The sequence below is a fragment of the Tursiops truncatus genome, chromosome 8, assembly GCF_011762595.2.
Source record: "Tursiops truncatus isolate mTurTru1 chromosome 8, mTurTru1.mat.Y, whole genome shotgun sequence".
Lineage (NCBI taxonomy): Eukaryota > Metazoa > Chordata > Mammalia > Artiodactyla > Delphinidae > Tursiops > Tursiops truncatus.
The window spans coordinates 99,456,842-99,480,153 of NC_047041.1; the positions used below are offsets into that span (position 1 = coordinate 99,456,842).

At 46.8% G+C, this 23,312-nt stretch overlaps 2 protein-coding genes across 7 annotated transcripts in view; both read right to left on the minus strand.

Annotated features, from left to right (window-relative positions):
* Window positions 1–37: 37 nt before the first annotated feature.
* NXF1 (nuclear RNA export factor 1) lies at window positions 38–13,263 on the minus strand. Of its 4 annotated transcripts, none has more exons than XM_019932603.3 (22): window positions 13,044–13,263; window positions 11,818–11,986; window positions 8,313–8,496; window positions 7,934–8,093; window positions 7,048–7,131; window positions 6,831–6,935; window positions 6,627–6,707; window positions 6,444–6,513; window positions 6,222–6,310; window positions 5,982–6,089; window positions 5,689–5,798; window positions 3,826–3,862; window positions 3,287–3,355; window positions 3,135–3,190; window positions 2,896–3,003; window positions 2,721–2,779; window positions 2,499–2,614; window positions 2,333–2,375; window positions 1,660–1,732; window positions 1,000–1,182; window positions 452–512; window positions 38–335 (listed from the first exon to the last, which is right to left on the minus strand). In XM_019932603.3, the coding sequence occupies exons 2-22, from the start codon at window positions 11,843–11,845 to the stop codon at window positions 297–299; spliced, it is 1,863 nt and encodes a 620-aa protein (XP_019788162.1). In that variant the 5' UTR covers window positions 11,846–11,986; window positions 13,044–13,263; the 3' UTR covers window positions 38–296. The 4 variants fall into 4 exon arrangements, with proteins under 4 accessions (XP_019788162.1, XP_019788159.1, XP_019788161.2 ...); XM_019932600.3 differs by having other exon boundaries at window positions 452–594; XM_019932602.3 differs by lacking the exon at window positions 11,818–11,986.
* A 144-nt stretch (window positions 13,264–13,407) lies between these two features.
* The window catches only part of STX5 (syntaxin 5), a 28,576-nt gene continuing 18,671 nt past the window's right edge, over window positions 13,408–23,312 (minus strand). For 2 of the 3 annotated variants that reach the window (XM_004317314.4, XM_019932613.3), the window contains exon 11: window positions 13,408–14,157. In XM_004317314.4, coding sequence (XP_004317362.2) covers window positions 13,998–14,157 — 160 coding nt within the window. In that variant the 3' untranslated portion in view covers window positions 13,408–13,997. The remainder of the gene's footprint in view (window positions 14,158–23,312) is intronic. The other variant, XR_012333574.1, reaches the window with a different exon arrangement.

Sequence of the window (23,312 nt, forward strand, 5' to 3'; positions counted from 1 at the left end):
GGCAAGGCTAAAATAACCCAGCACACTGGACACAAAATACAGTATCACTCTTTATCTTAAAAAGTAGGGAGGATCCTGGGATAAGTACACAAAGCACCTAAGTCCTTCGGGTAGTTTAGTGTCAGTTCTACAAAGTAAGCTTTGGCTTCCTGGCACCAGGGAGGCTCAATCTTCCCGAAGTCTTCAAGAAGGCAGGTAAGGAGAGGGATCCAGCAGTCACAGTCACAGGGGCCGAAGAGGAGACATCAGGACAGACGAGGGCTATTTACAGGGATCTTCTGGGGCATGACTATGGATTACTTTATGAATGCCACTTCTGGGATCTCGCCCTTGGCCTTAGAGAAAAAATAAAAGGTCAGTAGAGCCAGGTGGCCCATGCCCACGTCCCAAGCCTACGTGACCCTCTTGAAGGCCTGGAAATCTCTTTTAGCCACCTATTCCCAAACTTTACCTTGAGATGAGTAAAGGCCTGGGCAGATCTGGTGTAGTCCCAGTTGTTGTCCTGAAGGCACCTGGAGTAGGGCAAGAACAGGCACCTCCATTAGAACCAAGACGCAGTCACCCTGATCTCTAAATGCCACTTCAACATCCGTTCTATGGAAACACCAACAATTACATACATTCTTGCACTCTTTATACAAATGAAAAGTTGGTAAAAATCCATCTATCAATGGTCTTTCGATTACAAAGAAATATTAAATAGCTATCTATTTCTATTAAATAGCTAACAGAAATGAGACTAAGGTGAGTTTTATACTAATAGGGAAAGATGTTCATGGGATAAGTAAAGTATGTTGCAGAACAGTATAAAAGAGGGACTTCATTTTGACTTTAAATGTTATGCTAATGTATGCATAGAGAAAATTTTTTTATGGACCGTCTTTTTTTTTTCTTTAAGTAATAAAAAAAGTTCTGGCTTTAAAAATTTTAGGGGCAGTCATTATTCACCAGCAGCCCTACCCCAGTTCACCCTTATTCCTACACACGTCCAGTACTCACTTCTGGGACCACTCAAGGTTCATGCCAGACTGGGTAGAGAATGCCTGCACCATTTCCTGCTGCTCTGGGGAGAGGGTGGGCACTGGGCTGGAAGAAGGTGTGGGTGCAGGCATGGCAAAGGCTCTTTGGATCTCATCAGGACTGGCATTCCGCACAAATAGCTCATCATTTACGATGCACAACCTTGGGGACAAAAAGCACCTGAGACAGCTGGACAGACAGACAGATAACCTCATCCTCCCAACATCATTCCTATTCTCACTTGACACTCAGATCCTTTCAATACCCACGAGGTCCCTTTTTCATTTCCTCCCTTTCCCATGGACTCCATGTATGGGATTATCTACCAAACACACTAGAATTATACATTCTCCCCCAACACTCATTTATCTTCACAACAGACTTAGGAAGTGAATATTGTTAAACCACTTTTCAAATGAGGAAACTTGCCGTAAGCTAGAAGTGGTGGAGCCAGGATGAAAACCCCAGACAGCTGGACTCCAGAGCCAAGCTCGTCACCACTATGTGACCCTCCTCTGATCACCCCCTGCCTTTCTGAATGTCTGAAGATACCCAGAGGACCGACTCCACCCTCCCCAATCTTCACAGTGGTGGCCATGGATTGGGACTGGGACCCCATACGGTAAGTCCAACACTCACCCTGAATTGCTGGCAGGAACAGCGACGAACGTCCGGGTAAAGGCTCGCAAAGAGTCCCGAGATTTTCCATCCACTGCAATGATAACAATGGTGACAACCTGTCAGAGTCACTCATGTTTTATGTTTTCAAACAGCTTCTCAAAAATCATGGTCTTATTTGATACAAAGAACCCTAAGTGGGCCAGACAGGGATGATTATGTGTGCACAGGGGAGCACAGTGGGGAGGAGTATCAGAGGTCAGGGAGGACAGTAATAACAACAACGCTGTTATCCCACTAGTGGAGTGTGTGTGTGCCAGGCCCGGTGTCAAGCATCTTGTACATCACTTCACTCACCACAACACTGTGAGATGGCTATTACTAACCCCCTTCCTTTCACAAATAAAGACTCAGGCTCAGAGGTAATGTAAATTGCCCACAGACACAGAGGACCAAAGTTGGGATGGAAGCTCAGACCTGCCTGACTCCAAAGTCTGTGTCCTTCTAAACCTCAGGCTTTTCCCATATCCCAGACAGGAAAAGACAGGTGGAGAGGGTAGGCTTGGGGGGAAGAATGAGAGAAGGAGGTCAAGGAAGAAGAGAGAAGAGAAGGTAGCTGGGAAGCTAAGAGTGCTGAGAACGACTAGCTGGGAAAGGGACCACTCTGCAAACTCGGCACTCCAAAGACCCTCACCTTCTTTGAAGACCCCATTGACAGAAAAACACAGCAACGTGCTCTGAAAGAGAAGCAGCAGCATCAGGTACCACGTAGGCTCCCAGCCAGAGCCCGAGTCCTCCCTGCCTCTTAACCGCCCCTTCCCCAATTCCGCCCTTCTGCCAAGGAAGACATAGGTGCTCACTGTCTGGGCGCTTATGTCTACCACGAAGGAGCTGACGTCATGCTGAGTTTTGGGCAGCTCATTGAGGAAGGCCACAACATTGAGACGTGTGTGCTTTAGCAGCCGGAACCGCAGGGCTGTGGGAGGAGGGGAAGCCAAGGTGAGCAGCTGCCACACTCAGCCCACACTCAGCCCCTTCCCATCCCCTTCTCCCAACCTGTTCTGCTCACATCACACACTTACTAGGGTCTTTAAGCTTCTTCACATTCCTACTATCTTTGAAGTACTCAGCTAAGTTGCTTCTGGGGGGAACAGGAGAAAAAGGAGGCAGTGGTCAGAACGGTGTGCATGCGCACGTGCTGGCCTGTATTTGCTGAGAAACTCTGGTCCTGGGCAGGTTCTGGGATGTGACACTCACCGGGCAGGGTTCTGGGGGGTGAAAGGAATACTCAGAGAGCAGCAGGCCCCATCGTGGTAGGCATCCAGGAGCTGCTGCCGGTCTCCGGAGTCATATATCGCATAGTACCTACGAGGAAAACAAAAGGGAAAGCCTGAGCTCCACAATCTGGGGCCGCACAGTGACCGACAGCTCCCGAGAGCGAGCTGTGCTGGGGCTAGCCCACCGCCCCCCAGCCTGAGGTGACCTGAGATACTCACTGCTGCAAGAAGTGCAGGACCAGATTCTTCAGGGTCTCTGTTCCAAAGTAGCTTCCCTGGAATCAAACAGATATTAGGACCACGTAACCAGGACTCTCCTCCCAACGTGAGCGCTAACTCTTGTGCCCCCAACTGCGGCCCCCTCCACTCACCTTGCAGGGAGGTAACACTGTGGGGGCTTCAATGTCAAAGGCAATCGGTGGGGGTAACTCATGGCCGTCCTGCAGAAAGAAAGTGACAGCCGACGATATAAACCAGACAGAAAAGGCTGGATGAGCACTCAGATGGGAGAACTAAGAGTGAGGGGTCACAGGTCAAGTGTCAAAGAGACATGGCAAGGGTCCATGAATCCTGATAGATGCAACTTTTGTCTACAGGTGTTTTTCTGGGAAGAATGATTATATTTTCAGCGACTGTGAAGCTGGGGAGATCCCAGCTGGGAGAAGGATGTCAGATCTCATTGTTCTACCGGCCCTTCAACCCTCCCTCAAAGGTCCTCAATAAAATGGCTTGATTCCCCCCACCCCACAACCAGGGAAAAAAAAAAAAAAAAAAAGGATTAGAGACTTTGTCAGATTCTCAAAGGGCTCCATGTCCCCAAATCAGTGATCATACAAACACGTTAGGCAAGACTTTGAGGGTGTGAGATGCTATGCTCCTTAGAAGAGAATGAAAAAAGTTAGGTACTTACCAGGCGTAATAATTTGGGAAATCGCTCTCGAACGGCGCTGTCAAGAATGGGACAGAAATGAGTGATGTTTCAGAGCCACCGTGCCTCCTGGGCTGCTCTAGGGGTGAATATACCAATGCCCGAGGGGACAGCCCATCCCACCCTCTTGTCCTCACTCTTTCCCAGCCTCTGAGCTCCAGGAAAAATGGCCCCAACTCCCCACCTCTCCTGGGCACCAGAAATGACTGCCTCGGAGGACGACCCTCTCTTCTCTGAGTGACTCTGAACACGCCACAGAAGCAGCACTCCCGGCCCAGGCTTTAAGCCAGGACCTCCTTTCCCTCCCTACCCCCCTTACCTTCCACCTACTCACCTGTGCAGCCCCCGGGAGGAGGGAATGGGGTGGGAGCCCAGGGGCTCCACTGCCTCAACAGGTATCCATCACTTCTGCCAGGTCTGGCCACGGCCAAGACCAGAACACACCGCAGAAATGGCACAGGATGTTGGGGCAGGGAGATGAGCAAGGCAGGGCTCAGGAGGAGATGAGGCCAAGGAAGCAGCGAGGGGACGAAACGGAGAAGAGAGAGAAAAGGCAGGAGAGGAAGGAGCCAAGGAGACGGGGCCGATACTGGCGAGGAGAGAGAAAGAGGAAAGAGAAAGCAAAGGAAAAGCGAAAGCACTACACGGCAAAGAGTCATTTAGAAAGAAGAGGGAGAACAAAGGAAGAAGCCACCTGACACAGCCCTTTCTTTCAGCTCCCTCTTCCCTGTGGTCCACGGAGGAAATGGGAAACAAAGCCCTGCTGCGGCGGGAGAGCAGCTGCTATTGGCCAGGTCTCTTGTCTGCTACCTGGGTTCCCATCTGAGCTGGGCGTGGGAAGCGAAGCAGCCATGGGGACAGGAGACCTCCCTCAGAAGGGGTGAGGGTTCAGGCCCCTGCAAAGTTGGGGGGGTGAGGGTCTGTGCCCCACCTCTGTTGGCCCCCAAGTTCTCTCCTGATGGCCCCTCTGCGACTGTGCCTGTCTTAGGTTGTTCCTTCCCTGAGGAATCTTACCCGTCTCTGGCTAACCAGCCATCCTCCGGGGCCAAGCAGGGAGGTGTGAGGTGTGCGAGTGAGCGAGGTGCAGCGCCCCCAGAGAAGGTCAGTTCTCTGTCACCTTGGTAGCCTATGCCCCCGTGGCCTCCACGCCCAGCACCTGCCCTGGGATTCCCTCGCCAACTGGCGGGGCCCCGGCTCTGGTCACATGTCTTCGGGAACCCAGGTTTCTCCTCCAGGGAGGGCCCAGCTTACAGCACTGGGCAAGAGAGACCGATTGCACGGCACCAGCCACCAGGAGGCCTCAACCTCAGTGTGGGCAGGAAAGCCCAGGCACCAGCCTTGGGCAAGGAGATTGTGAGAAGAGACCGCCTCTTGGCAAAAGGGCAAGAGGGGCCGTTGCAGGACAGAGGAAGGAAGAACTTCCATCAGCAGGAAGTCCCAGGGAGGGAGGGCTTTCTCTGCCCAGGGATACCAGGCTCTTGGCTCAAAGCAACTCCATGTATGGGGCATGATATACAAGATATGCCCCCTAGCCACGGTAAAAAAGGGAGCTGCTCTTCATGGAACAACAGGGTAGGGGGAGTGTAGAAAACCCTGTGTTCAGGAAGGAAGGAGAAAAGCCACAGAACCAGCAAACAGGCAGACAGGTGAGAAGAAAGGAAAGGAGGCCTGGGGCAAAGCTGGGTGTCACGGATGGACAAACAGGAGGAGCACATGATCCTCCCCAAGGACAGGTGGTTCCAGCTCAGGGCTGCACATCTGCAGACGGGCACTGGTCAGGGTGCATCAGCTCAGCCTCCTAGGGGGTGAAGGTTCCCAGGAGGGGAGACAGAGGTTAAAACTGACCTGATGTAGGTGGACTGGTCTCGAAAGGTATCACACAGGGTGTTTCTGTCAAGCCACAGCTCTTCTAGCTTCAGCCCTTTTATCTTGTCCAACTCCCGCTCAGACTTTAGCTGCAAAGGATGGGGAGAAAAGGCGGGAAAGACATGCTGGTAAAGGGAGCCAGCTAGATTCCTCCCACCCCCAAGCCCCACCTCATCCCTTAAATGCCCTCCGTCGCCTCTTGCTGCCACCAGGCGAGCTCTCTCCACCCTCTGCCCACCCCACCCAAAACACAAACAGGCTCTCAGTCTCACCTCATTTCCAGAAAGATCGAGGACCTTTAGATTGGGTGCTTTCTGCACTATGCTGGACAAGTCATCCAGCCTGTACAGCTTGTTATTGCTCAAGTTTAAGGACAACAGCTGTGGGGAGAGAAGAATTTAGAGGAAGCACCAGCAGCAAGGGAATCTGAAACAAACCGGCCTCCCAACCCCATTCTATCTATCTATCTATCCCACCCTGCTTCCTCCCACCTAGTGGGACAAAGGCCTCACCTCAGGGATGTTCTCTTCAATGATTCGCAGGGTGGCTGCCATACAGCTTCTACGATTCAGGACAACATCAATGTTCTGGGCCACCAAATCTTCAGGAAGGAAAGGGAAGTCTGAGAGGGCTCACCCAGGCCAGCGTTCCCACCAAACCAGCCTCAAATGTTCCCTGCCTGACAGATCCCCCTCTGCCGCCACCCATCTGAGAATTACTGCTATCAACCGTACCTGGGTCTGAACGGAGGCCCTTGAGGTCAAGTGCTTGCTGGGAGCCATCGTATCGTTTGCTCATGACCAGCTACAGAGGAATACAAAGGATTCAGCGGTCACTGGAGTCGCGTGTGGGCATGGGTGGAGGGTGAGAACTGGCAGGACTCGGGTGGAAGCACCCATCCCTTGCGGCTGCCTCACCTTTAGCTGCTCTGCTTGCTCTGGCTTCAGTTCGTTCTGCACAGTGTGGGGTGGAAGAGAGGAGTTGATGATGATAGATATCTGCAGGGGAGACACGCATGGGCACGGTGAACTCCAGGGAGGCCTAAGCCCCAGGACCAAGACCCAGTCCATGCCCTGAGCACCAATCCCCACCCCCAACCAAGCCAGGCCCTTCACACATACCCTGCGGTTCTCCCGATCCAAAATCTTATAGTTGACAGCCTTCAATGCAGAGGCAGTACTGGCATCCTCAACAAAAAACAGGGCCCGTGTGTTTTCATAGTGAAACTGCAAGAAGAGAAAACAACAGCATTGGACTTGGGAGCCCAGAGCACCCCCGTGCAGATGGTACCTCCACCTGCTCCTTGGTCCCCAGCCACACACCTGGGCCTTCTCTTACCTCAATGGGAGTGAAAGGGATGCTGCACTTGCTCTGAATCATGCTCAGGAGCCATGACTTGTCATATTTCCTGCCATAAGGAATCTAGATGAGAGAAAGAGAAGAGAAGGGAACAACACATAACTAATACTGAACAGCAGACCCACTCTAGCCCTCCTTTTGTATCATCTGCCAAGCTCTGAAGAAACGGTCAATTAAAGGGTTTCTGGGGGGACTTCCCTGGCGGTCCAGTGGTTAAGACTCCTCGCTCCCAATGCTGGGGGCCCACGTTCGATCCCTGGTCAGGGAACTAGATCCCGCATGCCACATCTAAGACCCGGTGCAGCCAAATAAATATTTAAAAAAAAAAAAGGTTTTCTGGGAACTCCCTGGTGGTCCGGGTTCAATCCCTGGTGGGGGAACTAAGAAGATCCCACAAGCTGCATGGTGTGGCCAAAAAAAAGGGTTTCTACTCAAGCCAAACACGAACTCCTTAACCTCCTTTCTGCCCATTTATACTTATTATTCCTCAAAAGATTCAAATTGTTTGATTCTAAAAGTTCCAAGACATCATTTATAACCTGCCTGCCCCTGAGAGAACTCAAGGGACCCCCAGCTCCACACTCAGCTTGAGTCAGATGGAGACATGTGGAGGCGTTATTCCACCTCCCAACCACAGTTACCACATTTCCCTTTAGATGGCCTCCCCGTCCTACCTGTCCCCTTCTCCTTTTCTGAACCTGCTCTTAGGTGTTCTAAGATATTGACTCTTAGGAGAAAGAATGGTTACCTGATTGTGGAGTTAACAGCTGAGAACACTGATTTTTTAATGTGAAAAGTAAACACCTTAACTCTGAGCCCAGCCCCCTATAGCTCCCCTGCACCATGTAATTTCCAAGGTACTCACTGTAATCTTAAACCAGTTCTTTGAGGTCCCATCCTGGCTGGTGCCAGCCCCTCCCCTCTCTGGAGGAGCTCTATCTCTCCGCAGAGGCACAGTAACATGAATTCGAGACCGCTCGTGCCAATTATCACCCCTACGGTTGGGTCGTGCAGCATAGGGGTTGCTGTGGGGAGGGAGAGAATAAAACACTCAGAAAGGTCAGGAGTGTCTTCTCAAAGACTTTCCTGCACTGTTACCAGGACCACAACTAAGACTGCTCAACCATTAAGCAGGTCCTGGCATTTCTCTCTCTTCCAGGCGGGAAGAGAAATGACATGGACAGTAAGAGGGCTACATAAATGAGGGGGTCGATAAATTCAAACCAGATCAACTGGTTACTTACTATCGTACTCGGGAAACATCCTGGGCATCGCTCATTGCCACATCTCTGTTCTCTTCCTCAAGGCGGGAAGACCGAACAACGAAACCTCCTCTTCCAGACCTCCGGTTCCCCTCACCATACTTCCACCGGAAGGGGCCCCGGCCTTTCTTTCTTCTTTGAGGGAAACCAACACGATCATCGTGCTCTGGGGTTGGGAACAGAATTTTAAATGAGAAAATACATCACTGGTTCAGCTACCTTGCCTGGCAACCACAGCATCCGGCACCCGGCACTATCAGATGAGATACACACTCACTACAGAGACCACCTCCGTGCAAACTCTTCTGCCTGTCCAGGGAAAGAACCCTCTCCGTGGGATGGCAGCAACAGGGGAAAATGATTGGAAAACTGTGTAAAGTCTTTAGAAAAATGAAGCAGAAACTGGAACTATAGAAAGAAGAAGCAGAATGTGGAAGTGAGAGTGTCCCAAGTTTAACTGGATACAACTCAGAGCCCCTGAAAGTCATCTGAAGTCTGCTTTTCTCAGCCTCCCAAATCTACTTAATCCCACTCAAAATTTTTTTTAACTTTTAATTTTATATTGGAGTATAGCTGATTAACAACGTTGTGTTAGTTTCAGGTGTACAACAAAGTAATTCAGTTATACATATAAATGTTATCTATTCCTTTTCAAATTTTTTTCCCAATTCGGTTGTTAGAGAATACTGAGCAGAGTTCCCTGTGCTATACAGTATGTCCTCGTTGGTTATCCATTTTAAATAGAGCAGTGTGTACACGTCAATTCCAAACTCCCTAACTATCCCTGCCCCCCCACCCTTCCCCCCTAGTAACCATAAGTTCATTCCCTAAGTCTACCCTCACTGAAAATTTGATCAGTCACAATAGTTACATCACAATCACAATAATTACATCAGCTCTCAGTAAACAATACTTCTTCTGCCTATATAGCACAGACATCAGTTACAAATATGACCAATTTAAGGGCTTCTTTTAGGTCTTGTTCTCTCTTCAAAAACCTAAAAATAGAGCTACCATATGATCCAGCAATTCCACTCCTGGTTATATATCTGGAAAAAACAAAAAATACTAACTCAAAAAGATACATGCATAAATTAAGAGGTTGGGATTAACATATACACACTACTATATATAAAACAGATAATCAACAAGGACCTACCATAGAGCACAGGAAACTCTACTCAAAACTCTGAAATAACCTATATGGGAAAAGAATCTGAAAAATAGATATATGTATAACTAAATCACTTTGCTGTACGCCTGAAACTAACACAACATTGTAAATCAACTATACGCTAATGTAAAATAAAAATTAAAAAAAAAGGAAAACATCAAAACTAAGAAAAAGGGAAGAAAACATATAAGCTTCACTTGCTTTTTTTTTAAATCTTTAAATTTTTATTGGAGTTTAATTGCTTTACAATGCTGTGTTAGTTTCTACTGTACAGCAAAGTGAATCAGCTATATGTATACATATATCCCCTCTTTTTTGGATTTCCTTCCCATTTAGGTAACCACAGAGCACTGAGTAGAGTTCCCTGTGTTATATACCATATGAGCTTCACTTGTGTTCAGGGGGGAAAAATAAAGATACATGCATCCCAAAGTTCATAGCAGCACTATTTACAGTGGCCAAGATATGGAAGCAACCCAAGTGTCCATCAAGAGACTAATGGATAAAGAAGATGGGGTACATATATACACAACAGACTCAGGAGGAGATGAATACTACTCAGTCACAAAAAAGAATGAAATACTACTCAGTCATAAAAAAGAATGAAATTTTGCCACTGCAACACCATGAATGGACTTGGAGGGTATTATGCTTAGTGAAATAAGTCAGACAGAAAAAGACAATTATTGTATGATAGCACCTACATGTGGAATCTAAAAAATAAATATATTCAGCAAAACAGAAACAGTCTCACAGATATAGATAACAAACTAGTGGTTACCACTGGGGAGACGGAAGTGGGGAGGGGCAAGATAAGGTTATGGGATTAAGAGATACAAACTACTAAATATACAATGGATAAGCAACAAGGATACATTGTACAGCATGGGCAGTGACAGCCATTACTTTGTAATAACTTTTAATGGAATCGAATTTATCAAATACTGAATCACTATGTCATATACCTGAAACTAACATAATACTGTAAATCAACCTTACTAAAAAAAACTAAATAAATAAAATTCTTGTTCTTAAACTGCCACTCTGAAGTGAATGTGGAAGTGTGAGTGACCCAAGTGTAACTGGACACAACTCAGACTCCCTGAAAATCACCTGAAATCAGCTGTCAGCCCACCCAAATCTACTTAATCCCAAGGTGACCTCTCTCACATCTCAGAAAACCAATCACAATGATTACATTAGCTTTCAGTAAACAATACCTCTTTTGCCTATACAGTACAAACATCAGTTACAAATATGACCAATTTAAGAGCTTCTTTTGAAAGCCTTATTCTCAAACTGCCACTCTGAAGTTTAGGGAGTGAGCTCTTTGTTTCCTTGGTCAGAAATGCCTCTTAACTCAGGAGACAACTCCTAAATTCAGGTTCTAGTGGCAGCTAGGGTGTTTCACCAAGGGTCCTCAAATGTTCTCCAGGAATATGATCCTCTGAACCCTGGTGGGTAGGAATGGCTTCTTAAAAAAGACGCATGATTCCCCAAAAAGGTCTGTCTAATGCGTAATACTCTGCAAACAATGAACCTCAAGAAATGACCCTAGGGAAAAAATAATAAATGAATAGAAAGCGCAGCTAACGTTCATTGAGGGCTTTCTCCAATGCCAGGCACTATGCTCCAGGCACTTGACACGAACCATCTCGTTTTAACGCACACACGGAGACAAACTCAGGGGGTAGGTACTGTTTCTATCCTTATTAAAGGGGTGGAAAATCAGGCCTGAGTGTTTAACTCACTCAAGATTGGCATAGCCAACTCAGGATTGAAACCTCGGCTGTCGTGTGCTTTTAACCACTACTCTGGACTAAAACCCAATGTAGTGTTCGGACTAGAACATCGAGTTAGTGTGTAGGTCTAAAATATTAAGCCAAAGCCGCGGCGGGTGGGGGGGAGGGGAAGGGGGCAAGACCGACTGGACGCGCGGTAGAAAATAGGGCACCAGCGGCCCAAGAGCAGGGCACCGACTCACATTAAAGAGTCTGGCAGCCAAATTGAACTGACAGGTATCAACCATCCACAAAGTTCAAAGGAATCTCATCACCACGCTGCCGAGCCACCGGCTTCGAGCCGCAGGTGCTCGCAACGCCAGGATTCCGGAATTAACAAGTCGGGCACCCACCCTGAAGTTCAGCCAAACCCCCGGGCTGCCTCGCCCCGGGCCGGGCCGGTGCCGAGCACCGCCGCTCCCCGCGGACGCCGGGCCCCTCGCGGCCTCACGCCCCGGCGCTGCGGCCTAGGCCGGCGCTGCCCAGCTGAGCCCAGATCGTCCCGCTCCCCAACCCAAGGGCTGGCACTGACCGTTGTACGACTTCCCCTCGTCCGCCATGGCACACCGAGAAAGGGAGGGCTCTGTCGCGGGCCGCAACCCAGCCCAACGTCCGAACGCCTAGGCGCTCCAAGGCGAAGTGCTCCTGCGCTGGGTGCTACCGCTTTTATGGGGTCGAGCTCGTCACAGACAGCCGACGTCCTACAATAACAGGCGGGGCCGCTGGGACATGTGCGTACGCATCCGACGAGCAGACGCGCCGGGGGCGGGACTTGGCGCTGCACGCCCCGCCCAAGACCCGAGCTCGCGCAGCCCAGAGTTACCGCGAGTTCGCCCCGCCCCCTACTCGTATCCGTCCGCCGCTAGACCAGCACCACAAAGGTAGGGGCTCAAGCAGAGAGCTGGACGCTACAGCCCAGGATTCCAAGAGGAACAGGAAAGAGGAGCCACAAGAAGTGCTGCCGAGGAATGGGAGACCAAGGGCCTTGGAGTGGGAGTGACCGCTCATAGACCCCTACGGGGATCCAGCCAGGGCTTAGGTCTCAGCTCAGCCCAGCCCTTTGCCATCTGCGTTATCTATGCCGTGCTTTCCTCGCCTATAAAAATAGAAAACTAGAAGGTAAGCTCCAAGAGAGCAGGGACTTGACTAATTCATGGCTTTTTTCTCCAGCACCTGGCTCAGTACCATACCTAGCACGTAGCGGAAACTCAACAAATATTTATGAAATAAGCTTCCTATCTCTGCGTTCCCCCAAGAAGAGTTGCAGAGTCAAATGAGAAAAACTGCATTTGTCAGGCTTTGGTCGTCTTCACAGACCGCTCCACCCACCACCGACGTGCTGTGCTAAACCCACATCGTGGGTCAACTGGGCAGTGAAGATGCAAGCAAGCCCACCCTCTGAACACAGGCCAAGGGGAGAGGAAATATTAAAACACCAGGCCTAGGAAAGACCTGGGCTCTCCTAGACACCCCCCCCCCCGCCCCCCGCAAAGTGCTATGGCCAGCCCAGTGTGATGGTGATGGTCCTCGCTATAGCTTGAGCTTCCTTTGGGTGTGTGAAATGGGGGAACTCCGGTGACTTCGGCACGATGTGGTCGTGGGTCCTGCTCGGGACTGACAAGCATATTGACCTCCCTGGAGGGCAGGTGTTCCAGGCAGGTCTCTACTTCATTCTCGTGTGACTAGCTTGGATTTGGTGAGGGGCTTCGAGGGGACCAGGAGCCTCAGCTGGAGCTGCGAACAAACACTTCTCTTCACCTTTCACTCCTGGCAGCAGGCAGAACTCCTGCTTCATCCAGCCCAAGGAAAACATGGGGCCAGCTGGTTGGAGGATGCAGATGAAAACAGGTCCAAATACTTCTGGAGATGGTCCTGAAGTTGCCACCCATCAGAGACCCACTCTGAGATCCTGCTCCCCGCTTTGAAGGGAAGTTTCCATGCTAATTAAGTGCTGCTGCACTTGGTTATCCCCTGCTGGAGGCAGCTGTGTGCATGGAGCCCAAAGCCTGGCCGCTTGGGGCCATCAGCCCAACCCTTTCAGTTGTAATATTGGGCAGTGGGCTCACTCCACTTGCTGCCTAGGCCTTTTGACGCTCCCACCCAAAAATGACGACATGGCTAGTGAGGCTGACAGTCTTGTTGTAATTGGGAGAAAACAGGCTGCAGCACATTTGGCAGATTGAGAGTCACCTGCAGCCAAAGTTGGGGTTATGCAGGCAGCCGAGGGGCTCAGGGCCCCCTGCCTCACATGGTGAAGAGAGGAAGAAGAGGTCAAATTCTAATCCAGATGGGAAAGTTGGTCCCTGGGCCAGTTTCACTTCCTTTCCTCACTCTCAGGAAGGTGAGGAAGGACATCACCTCCCCTTGCTGCCAAAGTTTCTTTTGCGACAGGCTGGGGAGGGTTTATAAAAATCTCCTAGTGGAGACAACCTGCGTGATGAGCCCCCAGTTGGCCTCTGCTCCCTTCCAGCCACTTCACATCAGAGTGCAAATCCAGAACCGTGTGTGTTTCATGGGCTGGAGGATGGGGAGGGGAGGACAGGGTGGCCAGAGGAAAGGAGTGGGGGACTGGGGGCAGTGGCCATTCTTAGCAGTTCGAAGGAAGCAGGGCCTTTCTCCCAAGCATCCTGCACAGGCTCAGTGGCAGCTCTGGCCACCTGCCCTCCCAGGAGGGTTCCAAACCCCCATGGAGTGCCTCAGAGTGGAGAGGGTTCAGGCAAGGAAGACCACAAAGATGATGAAGAACACAATGAGGATGAGGAAGATTTTGACCATAAGCCACCGGTTGGAGGTGACCGACTGGAAGTACTTGAGGATCTCTGAGTGGGCGGCCTCAACATCCAGCTGGGCTCCCAGCACGTTCTCGTCGATCCTGGGGATAGGGCCAGGAGGAGGGGAAAGAGAATGACACTGGATTAAAAAGAATGCTGTTGAAGTGTATTTTCTGCATGTTTATATATTTGTATTGATATACAGAAAAAGCTCTGGAAGGGTAATATAAACAAGTCTTGGCTGTGGTTTGAAAATCAACTCTGCAACTTATTAGCTTATGACCCCTAAGCCAGTCATTTAACCTCAAGTCTCATTTTCCTCAACTGCAAAGGAAGGAAAAATGAGGATAACACAAACCGTAAGTTTGTTGTCAATCTTAAATGAGTTATATAAAGTGCCCAACCCATACTAAGAGGATCCAAAATGTTATATTTTTTTGCTCATTGGTATTTATTGATTTTTGTCTAATAAACAGTATTGCATTTGTAAAAAGGGGGAAAAGTTCACAGACCATTATGGTAAGGAAACCCTGGTTCTGAGTGAGAAAGGAAGAAAAACTTGATGATGTGGACAGAAAGTCAAGGGATAAGAAAAGCCCTATATTAGGAGAACATGTCTCTCAGGATATAGAGAAGTTCTCAGAAGAATGGCAATCTCTTGAGACACTGCTGAGGAAAATCAAACATATCCCAGCTAATCTGAATATGCAGAGTCCTAAAAACCAAATATAAACCCTGGTCTTTGCAAAGGGATTCGCTGGGAGCAGGCACCTGTGGGAGCTGTGAGGTCAGAAAAGTTGGTGGAGCCTGGTAATCAAATAGGAAGTGAGAGGAAAGGCTGGGCCAGTGGCTGCAAGTCCAAGGTCCTGGTAAGGTGGTCATGAGGACGGCGAGCTAATCTCTGTCCAAATACAGGAGCCTGGATTGTACACAGCTCCCTGTTTATGTCAGGGAGGCTAAAGTTATCAGGTTTCCTAGCTTTTGGCTATAACTGCATTTCTCAGTGTGGATGCGTTTGTCATCTCATACCCAATTAAGCTCATTCATATCGGCAATTATAATGGCTTTGCTTAACAAAAGTGGAAAAACAATGAATGCAATCTGGCATCTGAAAGATTTTAAATGGGAGTCTGTGAATGAAATCTAATACAAGGAAAGAAATTACTATTATTCTATAGTAATTTTAAGACAGAAAACTTCTTTAAGGAAGAATGTCAGCTAATAAATGTAGAAGGAATGAGCAAATTAGAAAATTACCATTTTGCAACACACACTCTCACAAACGAATCAGGCAAGGACCATCAGGGGGCTAAGGAACTGGAAATTCACAGGGACCCAAAGCATCACTCCACAGATGACTCAGTCTGATGGTCACCCCCTTGAACAAGTGGCCAAACTTGGTATCACCAATAAAAGATATAACCTCGGGCTTCCCAAATACATGGAACTTAAATTTAATCATAGGGAAAACAGGGGACAAATAAACATGGAGGACCTCGTACAAGAGACGCTGGCCTCTTCAAAAAAATGTAAGTATCACACACACACAAAAAACAAAAGGCAGACTAAAGAGACACAACAATCAAATGAAATGTATGAATGTTGCCTGAATCTTAAATTGAAGGAAAAAAGCTAAAAGCTTTTTTTTTTAGACCAGTTGGGGAAATTTGAGTATGGACTGAGTGCTGGCCTGTGCTGGAGAATCGTTCATGTTCTTAGGCTCGATAACGGTCCTGTGGCTGCTCAGGAGAAGACCTATGTTTGGCAGATGCTTGCTGAAGTATCTGGGGATAAAATGTCATGATGTTTGCACCTACTTTTAAATGATTCAGAAAAAAAAAAAAGGTGAGAGGAAGCAAATGTGATAAAATGTCAACCGTTGGTGAATCCAGGTGAAAGGAATATAGGTGTTCCTTATGCTATCCTCCCAACTTTTCTATAGTTTGAAAAATTTTAATTTACAAGTTGGAGGGAAAAGGAAAATGACTAACACTACATCAGCAGTTTTTCTACCTTAGAAAAACATAAGAATCGCCTGTTGAGCGTCTCAAAAACGCAGATTCAGGCTTCCCTGGTGGCGCAGTGGTTGAGAGTCCGCCTGCCGATGCAGGGGACACGGGTTCGTGCCCCGGTCCGGGAAGATCCCACATGCTGCGGAGCGGCTGGGCCCGTGAGCCATGGCCGCTGAGCCTGCGCGTCCGGAGCCTGTGCTCCGCAACGGGAGAGGCCACAACGGTGAGAGGCCCGCATACCGCAAATCAAAAACAAAAACAAAAACGCAGATTCTTTTTCTTTTTTTTTTTTCTGCCAAGCCAAGTGACTTGTGGGATCTTAATTCCCCGACCAGGGATCGAACCTGAGCCCACAGCAGTGAAAGCGTGACGTCCTAACCACGGGACCGCCAGGGAATTCCCTGGCGGTCCCGTGGTTAAGACAGCATTTTCACTGCTGTGAGCCGGGGTTTGACCCCTGGTTGGGGAACTAAGATCCCACATGCCACAAGGAGTGGGCAGAAGAAAAAAAAGCAAATTCTTAGGTCTCACATTCAGAGATTCTAGGATGGGCCCAGGAAACTACATACTGAGAACTTTGGACTAAATCAGTGGTTTCTCACGAGGGTGCTCAAATCCAGATCCACTGGCATTTGCAGGAAGCAAACACAAGAATATCTGGGTCTATTTTAAAAACATCATCCTTTCAAATTTTCAGTTTCTTTTTCATATCATTGCACACAAGTTTTCTCTCCTTTGTTATTTCCCTTTTATGTTTCAATCTACTGCCAGATTGCTTCTGAGCCACTCAACTGAAATTGCTGGCACTGATCCAACTAATCCAAGCCCCCTGATCCAAGTAATGCTTGAGGATTCACACTTCCTTTCTCAGGGGCACCAAGAAATAACGACCCCTTTCTCCCTAAAATTCTTTCCACCTCACCTTCACATCTCTTTGCTTTTTTCTCTCATCTCCCTAAAACTTCCTCTTCAGTCTCTTGGACAGATTCTTCCCTTCACCACATATGCCTGGAATCCATGGGGAGCTGTCCTGTCCTTATTCTCACTTTACCCATTGTCCCTGGGTAGTCTCATCTACCTCCATGGTTTCACCCAGAAGCTGCTGACTCCCAAGTCCTTATCTCTAGCTTAGCCCTCTCTTCTGAGCATTAAGACCATGCATCTCATGCCTCTCAGCTGTCCCAGAACAAACCTCATTCTCCTCACCCAGCACCAGTCTGCGGCCTCTTGCGTTCTCTCCCTATCCCCAGATCCAGGAGGACTAGCTCACAGGAGCAGCGACAAATGTTTGCTAAACCAATGAACAAACGAGTACTAACACCGAAAAATACTTATGACACTTTTTCAAGGAAGACTAGAATGTTAAGTTGTATACATACTATAACTCTAACTTTTTTTTTTTTTTAAATAAAAGGCTTTCAGTTTTGTTGGCATGCGGGATTTTAGTTCCCTGTCCAGGGACGGAACCCATGCCCCCTGCAGTGGAAGTGCGGAGTCCTAACCACTGGACCGCCAGGGAATTCCCTAACTCTATTTAAAACACATATGCAGGGGCTTCCCTGGTGGCACAGTGGTTAAGAATACACCTGCCAATGCAGGGGGCACAGGTTCGAGCCCTGGTCCGGGAAGATCCCATATGCTGTGGAGCAACTCAGCCCATGCGCCACAACTGCTGAGCCTGTGCTCTAGAGCCTGCGAGCCACAACTACTGAGCCCGTGAGCCACAACTGCTGAGCCTGTGCACCTAGAGCCCATGTTCCGCAGCAAGAGAAGCCACCGCGATGAGAAGCCTGCACACCACAACGAAGAGTAGCCACCGCTTGCCGCAACTAGAGAAAGCCCGCACGCAGCAACAAAGACCCAATGCAGCCAAAAAAATTAATAATAATAAATTCTTAAAAAAACACACATATGCATTGGGGAAAGAACACAAAGCTTTTACTGATACAAATCTGTTTCTTTGAATCTATAATATTCTAATATTCAAAATACACTGTAGGGCTTCCCTGGTGGCGCAGTGGTTAAGAACCCACCTGCCAATACAGGGAACACGGGCTCGAGCCCTGGTCCGGGAAGATCCCACATGCCGCGGAGCAACTAAGCCCATGCGCCACAACTACTGAGCCTGCGCTCTAGACCCCACAAGCCACAACCACTGAGCTCACATGCCACAGCTACTACATGCCACGCACCTACAGCTCCACAACAAGAGAAGCCACCACAATAAGAAGCCCACGCACCGCAACGAAGAGTAGCCCCCGAGTAGCCCCTGCTCGCAGAAACTAGAGCGCACACAGCAACAAAGACCCAATGCAACCAAAAAACAAAAACATTGTAGCCTGAAGAGCTCCAGTGTTTATGGCCTAACTCAGCAATTCAACTGAATTCCCTAGGTCTCAGTTGAACCAGGTAAGAATCAGTCAATTCTCCTGGTTCTAGGATCAAGACTGCTGTCTTCACAGTGCCTTTAAATTGCCCGATTAAATATGTGAGGCTGCCTAATGCACTGGTGTTGGGAAACCTGCTTTATACAAATGCAGGTGTTCACGCAGTTTCACTTGATCAACAACCAGGAGTACAAGCACTCTGCTTGCTAGGTGCTGTGGGGAATAAAGAACATCCAGGCCTGGACATTGCCCGAAGGCATCAGAGCAAGTGGGCGGCAATGTGTGAACCTGCGGATTCCTCAGAACTCCCACACCTCCTCTCCTTGATTCTCTCCACTAATGGCCTTTCTTCTTACCGAACTGAGAACATGGAAGTAGTTTGAAGAATTGGGCAAGGTAAAAAAACCAGGTTCCTGGCCTCATACTTGGAGATTCTGATTCCACAGATGTGAGTGCAGTAGACTGCCAGGAACCTTCATTTTTTTTTTTTCCAGGAGAAAATATATTTTTAAATTAGGTATAGCTGATTTAAGATACTATAGTAATTTCAGGTATAGAACATGGTGACTCAAAATTTTTTGTTTGTTTTTTTGTGGTTTTTTTTGCAGTACGTGGGCCTCTCACTGTTGTGGCCTCTCCCGTTGCGGAGCACAGGCTCCAGACACACAGGCTCAGCGGCCATGGCTCACGGGCCCAGCCACTCCGCGGCATGTGGGATCCTCCCGGACCGGGGCACGAACCTGTGTCCCCTGCATCGGCAGGCGGACGCTCAGCCACTGCGCCACCAGGGAAACCCTCAAAATTTTTACAGATTATACTCCATTTAAAGTTATTATAAAATGTTGGCTATATTCCCTGGCTGTAGAATATTTACATTCTTGTAGCTTATTTTATATACAGTTTTTATCTCTTAAACCCCTCCCCTATCTTGCCCCTCTCCCTTCCCTCTCCCCATCAGTAACCACTAGTTTGTTCTCTATATCTGTGAATTTGTTTCTGTTTTGTTACATTCATTCATTTTTTTCTTTCCATTTTTTTAATTGACGTATTGTTGATTTACAATATTATGTTTTAGATGTACAACAGTGATTCACAATTTTTAAAAGTTATACTCCAATTAGTTATAAACTATTGGCTATACTGTCTGAACTCTACAATGTATCCTGGTAGCTTGTTTTATACACAGTAGTCTGTACCTCTTAATCCCCCACCCGCATGTTGCCCCTCCCCCTTCACTCTCCCCACTGGTAACCACTAGTTTGTTCTTTATATCTGAGTCTGTCTCTTTTTTGTCATATTCAGTAGTTTGTCTTATTTTTTAGATTCCACATAAGTGATATTATACACTATTTGTCTTTGACTTATTTCACTAAGCATAATACACTCCAAGCCTATTCATTGTTGCAAGAGTTGCTGCAAATGGCAAGAGTTCATTCTTTTTATGGCTGAGCAGTATTCCATTGTATACATATACTACATCTTCCTTATCCATTCACCTGTTGATGGACACCTAGGATGTTTCCATAACTTGGCTATTCTAAATAGTGGTGCTGTGAACACTGGGGTGAATGTACCTTTTCAAATTAGTGTTTTCCATTTTCTTTGGATATATACCCAGGAGTGGAGTGGAACTGCTGGACCATATGGTCGTTCTAATATTTTTACTTTTTTGAGGAAACTCCATACTGTTTCCCACAGTGGCTGCACCAATTTACATTCCCACCAACAGTGCACAAGGGTTCCCTTTTCTCCATATCCTTACCACCATTTGTTATTTGTGGTCTTTTTGATGATAGCCAGTATGACAGGTGTGAGATGCTATCTTATTGTGGTTTTGACTTGCATGTCTCTAATGATTAACAATGTTGAGCATCTTTTCATGTGCCTGTTGGCCATCTGTATGTCTTCATTTTGGAAAAATGTCTATTCAGGTCTTCTGCCTTTTTTTTTTTTTTTGGCCGTGCTGTTCGGCTTACAGGATCCCGGTTCCCTGACCAGGGATCAAACCTGTGCCTCCTGAATTGGGAGCACAGAGTCTTAACCACTGGACCTCCAGGGAAGTCCCTCTACTCATTTTTTGATCGGATTTTTTGATGTTGAGTTGTATGAGCTGTTTATACATTTTGTAAATTAACCCATCAGTCATATCATTTGCAAATATCTTCTATTTTGGTAAGCTATCTTTTTGTTTTGTCGATGGTTTCCTTTGCTGTGCAAAACCTTGATTTGGTCCCATTTGTTTATTTTTGGTTTTGTTTCCTTTGCTTTAGGAGATGGATGCAAAAAATATTGCTATGATTTATGTCAAAGAGTGTTCTGCCTGTGTTTTCTTCTAGGAATTTTATGGTTTCTGGTCTCACATTTAGGGTCTTTAATCCACTTTGAGTTTACTTTTTGTTTTTTTTGATGCACCGTGTGGCTTGTGGGATCTTAGTTCCCTGACCCAGGCCCCTGGCGGTGGAGGCGCAGAGTCCTAACCACTGGACTGCCAGGGAATTCCCACACTTTGAGTTTACTTTTGTATATGGTGCGGGAAAATGCTCCAATTTCATTCTTTTACATGTAACTGTCTGGTTTTCCCAGCACCACTTACTGAAGAGACTGTCTCTTCCCCACTGTATATTGATGCTTCCTGTGTCATAGATTAATTGACCGTAAGTGTGTGGGTTTATTTCTGGGCTTTCTATTCTGTTTCATTGATGCGTCTGTTTCTGTTTCAGTACCATAGTGTTTTGATTACTGTAGCTTTGGTACAGTCTGAAGACAGGGAGCATGACAACTCAAGCTCTGTTCTTCTTTCTCAAAATTGTTTTGGATATTGCAAGTCTTTTGTGTCTCCACAAAAGACTAAATGCCATTACTTCACAGGTGAATTCTATCAAACATTTAGAGAAGAGCTAAAACCCATCCTTCTCAAACTCATCCAAAAAACTGCAGAGGAAGGAACACTCCCAAACTCATTCTATGAGGCCACCATCACCCTGATACCAAAACCAGACAAAGATACTACAAAAAAAGAAAATTACAGACCAATAACACTGATGAACATAGATGCAAAAATCCTCAACAAAATACTAGCAAACAGAATCCAACAACACATTAAAAGGATCATACACCATGATCAAGTGGGGTTTATCCCAGGGATGCAAGGATTCTTCAATACACGCAAATCAATCAATGTGATACACCATATTAACAAACTGAAGAAAAAAACCCATATGATCATCTCAATAGATGCAGAAAAAGCTTCTGACAAAATTCAACACCCATTGATGATAAAAACTCTCCAGAAAGTGGGCATAGAGGGAACCGACCTCAACATAATAAAGGCTATATACAACAAACCCACAGCAAACATCATTCTCAATGGTGAAAAACTGAAAGCATTTCCTCTAAGATCAGGAACAAGACAAGGATGTCCACTCTCACCACTATTATTCAACAGTTTTGGAAGTCCTAGCCATGGCAATCAGAGAAGAAAAAGAAATAAAAGGAATACAAATTGGAAAAGAAGTAAAAACTGTCACTGTTTGCAGATGACATGATACTATACATAGAGAATCCTAAAGATACCACCAGAATACTACTAGAGCTAATCAATGAATTTAGTAAAGTTTCAGGATACGAAATTAATGCACAGAAATCTCTTGCATTCCTATACACTAATGATGAAAAATCTGAAACAGAAATTAAGGAAACACTCCCATTTACCATTGCAACAAAAAGAATAAAATACCTAGGAATAAACCTACCTACGGAGACAAAAGACCTGTAGACAGAAAACTATAAGACACTGATGAAAGAAATTAAAGATGATACCAACAGATCGAGAGATAATACCATGTTCTTGGATTGGAAGAATCAATATTGTGAAAATGACTATACTACCCAAAGCAACCTACAGATTCAGTGCAATCCCTATCAAATTACCAATGGCACTTTTTATGGAACTAGAACAAAAAATCTTAAAATTTGTATGGAGACACAAAAGACCCCGAATAGCCAAAGCAGTCTTGAGGGAAAAAAACGGAGCTGGAGGAATCAGACTCCCTGACTTCAGACTATACTACAAAGCTACAGTAATCAAGACAATATGGTACTGACACAAAAACAGAAACACAGATCAATGGCACAAGACAGAAAGCTCAGAGATAAACCCATGCACCTATGGTCAACTAATCTATGACAAAGGAGGCACAGATATAAAATGGAGAAAAGACAATCTCTTCAATAAGTGGTGCTGGGAAAACTGGACAGCTACATATAAAAGAATGAAATTAGAACACTCCCTAACACCATACACAAAAATAAACTCAAAATGGATTAGAGACCTAAATGTAAAACCGGACACTATAAAACTCTTAAGAGGAAAACACAGGAAGAACACTCTTTGATATAAATCACAGCAAGGTCTTTTTTGATCCACCTCCTAGAGTAATGGAAATAAAAACAAAAATAAACAAATGGGACCTAATGAAATTTCAAAGCTTTTGCACAGCAAAGGAAACCATAAACAAGACGAAAAGAGAACACTCAGAATGGGAGAAAATATTTGCAAACGAATCAATGGACAAAGGATTAATCTCCAAAATGTATAAACAGCTCATGCAGCTCAACATTAAAAAAACAAACAACCCAATCAAAAAATGGGCAGAAAACCTAAATAGACATTTCTCCAAAGAAGACATACAGATGGCCAAGAAGCACATGAAAAGCTGCTCAACATCACTAATTATTAGAGAAATGCAAATCAAAACTACAATGAGGTATCACCTCACACCAGTTAGAATGGGCATCATCAGAATATCTACAAACAACAAATGCTGGAGAGGGTGTGGAGTAAAGGGAACCCTCTTG